The 9,797-nt window shown below is 51.8% G+C and overlaps 1 protein-coding gene and 1 long non-coding RNA gene across 2 annotated transcripts; both read left to right on the forward strand.

Annotated features, from left to right (window-relative positions):
* The first annotated feature begins 3 nt into the window (after positions 1-3).
* LOC119111428 (apolipophorins-like) lies at positions 4-6,224 on the forward strand. The gene is made up of 5 exons (XM_037235240.1): positions 4-76; positions 273-1,148; positions 3,504-3,736; positions 4,349-4,459; positions 6,213-6,224. Exons 1-5 carry the CDS (start codon positions 40-42, stop codon positions 6,222-6,224), a joined length of 1,269 nt encoding a protein of 422 aa, XP_037091135.1. The 5' UTR covers positions 4-39.
* A 1,538-nt stretch (positions 6,225-7,762) lies between these two features.
* On the forward strand, positions 7,763-8,723 carry LOC119111754 (uncharacterized). The gene is made up of 3 exons (XR_005095603.1): positions 7,763-7,903; positions 8,223-8,385; positions 8,587-8,723. It is a non-coding gene; the product is annotated as an uncharacterized LOC119111754 (long non-coding RNA).
* The last annotated feature ends 1,074 nt before the right edge of the window (positions 8,724-9,797 follow it).

Below are 9,797 nucleotides of genomic sequence, written 5' to 3' on the forward strand. Positions count from 1 at the left end.
AACGGAGCGGTCACGCGCACCACCCTGACACTGACTGAGATGAACGTCCGGCCCACAGTTCACACCCGCCAGCACGGTAAGGGACGCTCACCGCTCCACAGACGGCACAGGCGGCGCGGGATCACTCAGAATGGTTTCAGTACTGTGCGTTCTGCCGTCTGCCGATGGCTTTTTATTCCGTAGCTGACTTAATTCATACCACCGGGCATGTCGACTGCCTGCATGTTCTGGCGCTGTCGGCTGGTTATGACGCCGCTGCCGCTCCGTTTCAGAACCGCTGCGAGTGCGCAGTAGCGCCATGTTTGACCACTCGGCGCCAGAGCTGAAGGCGGTGGACCGTGCGGACGCGACGCGCCTCTTGCTGGCCGAAATGCAGCGGCAGACCGCTGAGGACGTGCGGCGCGAGGTCCCTCGCCTCTTCACGCAGCTGGTGCAGACACTGCGCCAAGCGGACGCGGCCAGCCTCGCCCGCCTCCTGCGCGAACAGACGCAGCAGACGACGCGCAAGTACCTGATGGACGCCCTGCCCATGCTGGGCACTGCCGCCGCCCTGGTCGTCATGAGGGACATGGTGATGCTCGGTCAAGTCGCTTCCGAGGAGACCGACCGCTGGATGACGTCTCTTGCTTTTGTGCACGAGCCGCGGCTGGACATGGTGGAGGCGGTGGCGCCGCTGCTGGCTGACGCTGGTGTCAGGACGCAGACGCTGCTGGGCGTCTCGGCCATGCTGCACCGCTTCTGCCGCGCCGACGTTGACTGTGCCCAGCGGCCAGCTGTGAGGCAGGCCGTGAGCAGCATCGAGCAGCTGCTTGGTGGCGACTGCGCGTCCGAATCCAGGGAAGGCAGGACCAGGGTCCTGGCAGCGCTGAAGGCCCTGGGCAACGTTGGACTTCTGATTCGCGGCGAGGGTGTCCTTCGCGCTTGCTTCGCGAGTAAGGACGACGTCGAAACTCGCCTCGAAGCCATCAGGGCGTACCGGAGGATGCCGTGTGCCGTGGTAAGCAACAGCGGGCTAGTGCACACCTTCGCCAACCATTTGGAGAACAGCGAGGTTCGCATCGCCGCCTACTTGGCTGTCACGCAATGTGCTACCCACGAGGTTGTCGACAAGCTTAATGGAAATTCTATCGAAGGAAACTGTCAACCAGGTAGGAAGCTTTGTGTGGACGCACATAACCAACATGCAAGAAACCAATGACCCCAGCAAGCAGTACTTGAAGTCGCTTCTCTACAATGTGGAGCTATCAAAAAGTTTGCCACCGATGCAAGGAAGTTCTCACGATATTATGAAAAATCAGCATTCTTTGAATCCGTGAATGCCGGAGGGTCAGTGGAGGGCGCCGTGGTGTTTTCACCAGAATCGTACATACCAAGGTCCGGCATGCTAAACCTCACCGTCGATCTCTTTGGCGAGGCCATCAATCTATTGGAGGTCGGTGGCCGCGTGGAAGGCCTGGAGCACTATGTTGAAAACCTGTTTGGGAACAAAGGTCCGTACCCACAGGAATCCATTAGCCAGATCCTGCGGACGATGAGGGGTCGACCGAGCAGCAATGACATCACTAGGCTCTCGGATGCCTATAACGCCGCCAATGACGCGTCTGGGTCGTTTCATGCATCATCGTACGTGAAGATCTTTGGCAACGAACTGAGCTTTGGCACATTCGATGACCTCAGTGCTCTGGTTCGTGCTTTGGGCGACGACGGTCCAGTAAGCTTTCTGCAAAAGCTGGCAAAGGACAGAGACTGGACCGACAACTACCAGTTCCTGGATACGAGCTATACGATTCCCACTATGATCGGTCTTCCCTTCAAACTGCGAGCCGTGGGGGCCGCCACTGTTACGCTGAAGACGAGTGGACGCTTCAACATTGAGTCATGGAATAAGATGAATATCGAAGGGTTTATTAAACCTTCTGCTGCCGTGGAAATTGCCGCTGAAATGAGCGTAGACGCCTACGTTGCTCGCACTGGACTCAAGATGAACACAAATCTTCACACATCGACCGCTCTGGACGGACAGGTGGTCATTGATTCGGCTAAAATTGTGTCAATCAAGATGAACATGCCTAAGGATAAGGTGGAGATGCTAGATGTCAGAACAAGCTTCCATAGCGTTTACCAGAACCAGGAGATACCACTGGAGACGACCAGCAACAAGGTCGAATATGGCGCCTGCTCAGAGGCTTACACCGCAGCCGCGCTTGGAGTCAACATATGCTCAGAAATCTGCTACCCACTGCCCGCTGCCAGCGGTGCGAGCTTTCTGCTGACGGGCCCTCTGACCGCTCGCATCACCGTGGAAAAGACCGACACTGTCAAGGCGTTCATTTTCGAGTACCGACACTCGAACGAGGCAGGGGTGAGGAAATCCAGCCTGATGCTGGACACGCCGGGGACCACCACCAATCGGCCACATAAACCTCGACTACATGATCAACTTCCGGAACAAGGCGTTCCGCGTCGGCATCATCACTCCCGTTAAGTCGGTGGAACTCGCGGGAAGTCTCGACGTGGCGACTGAGAGAAAGCACGCTGCTCTGCAGCTAGATATCGACCGGCGGGAGATCTTCGGTGTCGCCGGCAGTCTGACGAAGAACGACACGCTGCGGGCTGTCGAGTATCAGCCTCTGGTCGTGATCCGGGGCTCATCCGGGCCGCTGTTTCGCCTCAAAGGGGAAGTGCTCTGTCAATAAGGACAAGCCCAAGTACGCCGTCCGCCTGCGCGCCAACACTCTGTACAACTATCCGATCGTCCTTACTGGTGAGTGATGACCAGGCGTCTGCCACTGAACATTTACTCTAAGCTAGACAGGTGTCTGATTTCTTGTCTGTCAGCATTATCCAACCAGCACGATGAAACGCGCGAGTGCAGGACACTGTCACCTGTTCCTTTAACATCAAAGCCTTTAATTACACTTCCTGCGAGAGAGTCAAACGAAGGTATTTTCTAAACGTGCTGGAGTTAGTAGGCTGTATTTGTTACTTGTGAGGGAAACTGTCACAGATATGATCTCGATAACAAGGACACAGATATGATCTCGATAACAAGGACACAGAATTATGAACCGTCAAGGTCACAAGCTTCACATCTACACATGTGTAAAAATGATGTGAGTGCAGCTAACCAAGCGTTTTTCTTCTCACTTGCTCAAAATCTCGCGTTTCTCAAAAGCACGAAAAACTTATTTTGGAAGAAAATTTAGGTCCTTCCTCGCAATACGAGGGCTAAGCAGCCTTAGTTTCGAAGGCAATGTTGGTGTATATATATATATATATATATATATATATATATATATATATCATTGTATGTATACATATATACGTATATACACAAGTTAATTCAAGTTACATATAATATAACACGTCAGTGCAAGTTAGATCCGCATAAGTGGGCTCTGATCCTATAACATACATGTCACATGTACAATCATACATGTATAATATCCTATAATATACATGCCCTTGCGATGTTCATCACCTGCTCTCAATGGCATTTTCAGGTTCTGTTGACGAAGATGACGGCATGTATAGCATTGCCACATCCTTAAGCTCGCACGCTCTGACCGGAACTCTGAACGGGATGTTCCGCCACGACGGCACGAGCCTCGTGCTGCAGACGGCGACAGAGTACAGCGTGCTAGATGGTCCCACACGGACCATCTCCCTCAACACGAAGCTGGACAAGGAAGCTCTCGGCGAACAGGCGTTGTACAAACTTACCGTGGAGACAAAGGTAACATTCGTACAGTTAAGGATGGTGTCTTGCAGATGCTTGCTGTAGCATATCTCTGATTTGCCGATTGCGCGTGGTGTGAACAACACAAGTCATCGATTGTTCAGGCTGTTGGTTATCAGTCGATTGATTATTTGATTGGTCAGCAAGAAATTGTTCCCTAAGCTTCCCATGGATACGTGGAAATCAGTGAGGTAACGCTGGCATTTTGTATCGAATTTAAAAAGCTTACGCTTTGTAGGCCACACACTACCACGTTCCGTTCATGAAGACATCATCTTTGTTTGAAATTTAACAGCCGTGCTTGTGTTCACCGATGTCTATGAATGACAGCTAAAAGCTGCTTGCTTGCGGTATCATTGAAGTATTTGCTTCCTGTTAACTGTACGACTAGGACATATACCAGCTTAGACTCTGTTCCCTGCCAATGCCTGAGTGCCAATGACCGGCGTCAGCTCAGCTCAGCTCATGGCCCCACAGTTGTCGGCGCTGCCGCTCCTCGACACGGAGCTGAGGGCGGAGCTGGCCAGGTCGCCAGGCCAGCACCGCGCCACGGCGGAGCTGATGCTCGGCCAGCGCCGATATCAGCTCAGCGCCGGCCTCGGTGACCAGCGCGGCAGGCGGTTCGGCGAGATTGCCTTTCAGGCGGCGCACATGGACGTCGACTTCAAACTGGCCACCGAGCTAGACGTGAGCGGAACGAGCGAGTTCTCAGCCGGAACGGTGCGGCTGAGCCGCTGGAACGCGACAACTGGCAAACGTGTACCATGTCTTTGTCTGGTCGTCCGCTCTGCGTCAATGACTGCCGCGATCCACACCCACTCGAACTCCTCGTGAACTCAATGTGCATTGCCCAGATCAATCAAATCCGCCAGTTGCGTATGCAATCGACCGACCCATCGATCGGTCTTCTTTGCAAAGCCAAAGTCAGTCTACCCCAATCTGGCACAGCAAAAAAAAAACAATCAAATCGAATCGAAGCATCAATCCGTAATATCTTAGTCACGATTAATAAATAGATATACAACCCAGGATGTTCTAATGCATGTGCGACCTCATAACTTCATATCGGACCATTCGATGTGTTCAAATCCGTTGCTTCCTAGTGGCTTTTTTCCCTTAATCGAGTCGCATTTATGTTTCTTTTAGCGTTCACCATCGGGAGCAGCTTACTGCATGAATTTACTCGATGAATTTAGCCTATCCAAGAATAGCTCTAGTACCCAAGGCATACATAGGCAATATGCACAGCTGTAGCATACCGGTGTCTCGAAAACCCATCTTACTACTGAAGGGTTTATTATGATAAGCACTTATGGTGGATATGACTTGCAGTCAGTAGTATCCAACCCGAAACGGAACACAGATGATAATATGGTGCCACTCTAAGTGCAAAATGTCACGTTGGTTGTTGTCCATTTCCAGATGAGCACCAAACAGAGGCTTCAGCTGAGCACTATGGCACGGCTTAATCAGGACAGATTTGCCGGAGGAAGTCTTACTGTCAGCTACCTGTCTGAAGGCTTCAACTTTGACTACGGTGTCGACACCAACATCACTCTAATGACCTCCAGCTACGCATTGGTCGCCCAAGTGCGACGCGACGACGGAACAGCCGACCTTACGGTAAGCATCAAAATATAAGTACCGAGCATGGGGACAAAACCGGCTTAGATTTCGAGAATCTCCAGTTTTCAGCGAATCGCGTCGGGTTCAGCGTCAACTTTGTGTAAAAAAGTCTACTTCACGACGGTAGGGTCTGCAGAGTCATTAACAACCTCCAAATGTACTCAGACATATAATCTCTACAAATTTCCAAAGTCTCTAGGACAAGAAAACCATTAGCAGACATCTAACCCTTCTGGGTAACAAACCATTCAAATCAAGCTGGCTGTTCCACCGGAAACTAGAACAACGGCTGCTGTGGTTCACTGACGAACGTCTACCAGTTATGTTTTTCAATGATTCTTTTAAAAAGTAATGATCGTTGTTATCCATGCGGTAGATACATCAGTCAGTCTTGGGGATTGCGAAGTGATCCCACACTCTGCGATCCATTCAGCCTGCCAGTCACGCCCATCGTGAGATGTTTTACACGTTGTTCTTTGGTTTCTCATAGCGTAATATCACATAACTTCGTACCACTTGTCTTGACCGTTTCCACCTGAAAGAAAGTTATAAGGCAATCCGTCTGTTACCGTGTACAGCGGCGGCCGCCATTGATTTTGAGTGGGGGGGAGGGGGGGGGGGGGGGTAAGATTTTCAACGTGGCCTCCTGGCAAAATGTGGCCTTGTCACAAGGGGTCTCATGGGCAGTGCCATATCCAAGGAGGAAGGGTACAGATGGCATGTGTTTTTTTTTTATCAAAATGCATCCTATCCATTAAATATCCAATAAACTTGTATGGAAGCACATGTAAACAATGAAAAATGAATCGGGCCTTCTAGTTGTTCAGTAGTCTCCGCGACCCAAAAGCGGGCCAACTGAGGCATGAAGGTCGCTATGAATCCAGAGCAAGGTGCTTTCATTTCACGAATGGGGCCTCGAAATCTAGCCCAGCGGCCTAGCCATCGCAAAACGGGGCATCCTGAGCCGGAACCGCGGCCCTCTGATGCATGGAAGGGGCATCTGCCCTAGAAATGGGGCGTCTGTGATATAAAGGGTGCCTCTTAACCCATAACAGGGTCTTCTAGTTTATAGTGGTGGCCTCCCAAGCCATCAAAAGGGTCGTCTTAACACAACATTGGGCCCTGTGATCTAGGGCATGCGGTGCCTTATTGATAAAGGTAGGTTAATTGTCCAGAAAAATGCCGCCTGATGTAGAAAATGGCCCCCCGAGCGCGATTTACCACTCGCTAGCTCACTTCTCTCTAGCCTTTCGATCTGAATTTTGATCGTTTACGGGTGGTTACAATGCGTCTACTTCGGGAAAAGGGGCCTCCCATCAAATTGCCTACCTGATGGCAGGCAGGGGAGGCAACTGCCCCTCTGCCCTCCCCCTCCCTTTGCTGCGCCGCCACCGACCGTGTATGCTCATTAGATGTGAGAACGCACGAAGCACAATGATGTGCTGGTTGTGTGTGTGGACTCTGTGGTGTGGAGTTAGTATTGGTGATGGCGAGACGCTGATCAGAAGAAAGTCTAAATTTGCAAGATTTACATTTGCTTGACTCGCGATAAGAAGTGGCAGAAGCGAGGTTGTCACTGGTATAAATATCACGCAAGCACTGATAAATCTGTATCGCTTAGTGTCATGCTTTATGGCAGGATTCGGCTTTGGCTTCGACTTAATGCAAATAAAAAATGTCTGTTGTTGGCTTTGGCTTCGGATATTTGTCACGTTGAAGAGGTGGCCTCGGCTACGGTTTCGGCTTTGAACATTTTTTGAGTGGTGGTTTCAGCTCGGTTTCCTACGATCTTTGATGGGTTGCTGCCCGTTTTGTCACTCCAATATACTACATAGAGCTTCAATGCTGCTACCCATGCATGGCTGAGACCTCAAAATCGCACGGTCATTCTCAGGTCCATAAGCACCTGCTGACGCCGGAGAACCAACTGTCCGAAATGCTGCAAACACACTAAAACAAGATGAGGGCTGCAGCTTCGACTTCGATATCATACCATTGTCTTGGCTTCGGATTCGGCTTCGAAGCCAGAAGCCTAGCTTCGTTCCCACGCCTGGCAAGCTGTCGCTGATTCTCTGACCACATTGACCGCACGGGCGCATCTATTACGCGGCGCGGGCTCGTCCCCGTGTCACCAGCACCTGACGCCGCGGCGCGGGGGTTTCAGTTTCTGGCCTCCCGAGAGGTGGGGAGCGAGAGCAGGACGGTCCGGCTGACCGCGGCGCTCGGTCTGGACGAGACGGACGCGCACACGCTGGACGCCAGTCTTGACCTACCCAACTACCCAAGCACGCGGCTGAGTGGCCGGCTGGCAGCCGGCAGTGGTGGCCGCTACCTGGTCAGCGGCCAGCTGCAGCGCGGCCCGCACGTCTACATGATCAGCGGCCCAGTACCGCTACGAGGCCGAGCACGTCCTGGAGCTGCGCGCTCGCCTGCCGCGGCGAGAGTACACCGGCACGCTGTCGGCCCGCACCGAGGGCGGCAACTATAAGGTCAAGGCCCGACCTGCAGCTAGGCCGCCGCATCATGACCGTCGTCAGTGTAAGTCGGGCGGGACGGCCGCCGCTAGCACTCGTCTCATGTGGCCTAGCAGCGACCTCATGTGTCACGAAGCTCACCAGGTCATCATGCGTTTCACTACTTTAAGCTTTGGACGGTTCACGTGCGTGCGTGCGTGCGTGCGCGCGCGCGTACGCTTGCGCATGTGCGTGTTCGTGTGCGCATGCGGTGTGCGTTGGTGCGTGCGTGGCTGTGTGTGTGCGTGTGTGTGTGTGTGTGTGTATGTGGTGTGTGTTGTCTTTGGACATTTGATAAAACATGCACTTGACAGACAGTCTTCCACATAACCCCGGCATTTCAGGTGCGTCCAGGTGGTCCGGAAATGAACGCCAACTTTGAGCTGTTCTGGAATAAAGACGTCGATGATAGTCAACACGTAATCATGGAGATCTCAAGGCGGGGTTACGACCTGTCGGCTAAGCTACGGTACCCTGGCCGTCAAGTCCAGCTGCTAGCCGGTTTGAGTGAGTACCGCAACTTGTCTGGAGGTGAAAGCCGCCAATAATTGCCAGAGTGACCACCGACCCACCGCTGCCACACCATCAGCTGCGCTCACCCTGAGATCCGTCGAAAGAAGCAGCGTGTTGGTCCGAGTTGTTTGGTTTGCACCATGCATGCGCCGTATGTAGTGTCAGCACAAGTTATGGGACTTTCTTCTTTTCCAGTTCAAGTGGCGTGCGTGCTTCTCTGGAGTACGCTCCCGACAAGATCATTTTGTTGGAGGGCAGAGTGGCTGTGCAGAGCAACAACAAGCTCGCTCTGCACCTCAACATTCAGACACCTCTGCCAGGCTACAGAACCTTAACGCGTGACGTTCCAAAACAAACCGGATGTGACAGGAGTGCCCAGCCTCTTGAACTTCAAGGTATGGGCGTTCACAAAAAGCCGCTCGAGTCTGCTATATGGAGCACAAAAAAAAAATCGGATTCGGCTGCCATTGCCTGTCGCTCCATCGACTGACGTCAGCTTGGTGGTGGGTTGTGAAATGCATTGCTATCAGTGGAATGATCTTCACTTGCTTAGATATTTCCAATTTAACCAGATACAAGGTGGGTCAGAACAAACTCTTAAGGTTCCGTTCATACCCGTCACATTTCTTTCTAGAGCGTGTGCATTGTCACGAAGTTGGCAATTAATGAGTCAAGTATACATCCTGACAAACACACTTTCTGTTATCATTTGGAGATTAGATGCGGCTGGTTAAGAACCTTTTGTCGTGCCGTATTACATAACACGTGAAATTGGGGTTCAATCGTTAAGTCTGTTGCAAATAGCGTTCAGAAGTTTTGCATTATTTCAAATGAAGGACTTTAGTTTTTAAAGCAGGTTTTAGTGTTCAGCGCCCAGTGTGCGGCATTTTGTTCACCGTTCGGATGCGGCATTGGGCACTGATAAGCTGGCTAACATCACTCATGTATGGTTACATTTTTTGGCACAGGTTGCTGGAAATATCGAAGAGAAAGAGGTGATCTTGAACGGTAGGACTGGTCGCTGGACTTCGCCATGGCTCAGGATGAATCCAGACAGCAAACATCATGGAAACTGAACTGGATCTCACAACACCTTTCGTGGGATGGGAACGCAGCCGTTTAGAGCTTAAATACGTTCAGAACGCCACCACATTCCATGCCAGAATGGACGGGTCCAAGAACAAGGACGGGCTTTCTCTCGGCGCTAACTTTGAGAAGACGTATCTTCCAAAAGTGTTCGCGGTGCGCACTGGACGTTTTTCGAACTGCCGTGGACCGAGTCCAAAGCGGGGCGTCAACCTCGACTTCACCATCAAGGACTCGTTATCGACGCCAAGGCTTTGGCGCAATGGAATGGTCCAGAACTGAAAACATTGGAATTGATGTGCAGTCGACACAATTTAACG

Source organism: Pollicipes pollicipes, unplaced genomic scaffold (genome assembly GCF_011947565.3).
Source record: "Pollicipes pollicipes isolate AB1234 unplaced genomic scaffold, Ppol_2.1 Scaffold_7261;HRSCAF=8764_pilon_pilon_pilon, whole genome shotgun sequence".
NCBI classification, from domain to species: domain Eukaryota; kingdom Metazoa; phylum Arthropoda; class Thecostraca; order Pollicipedomorpha; family Pollicipedidae; genus Pollicipes; species Pollicipes pollicipes.

Coding starts and splice junctions, on each gene's coding strand:
- LOC119111428 (XM_037235240.1), top strand. CDS start 40: ATGAACGTCCGGCCCACAGTTCACACCCGCCAGCACG. Junction 77..272: donor AGTTCACACCCGCCAGCACG/GTAAGGGACGCT, acceptor GCTCCGTTTCAG/AACCGCTGCGAGTGCGCAGT. Junction 1,149..3,503: donor CGAAGGAAACTGTCAACCAG/GTAGGAAGCTTT, acceptor TGGCATTTTCAG/GTTCTGTTGACGAAGATGAC.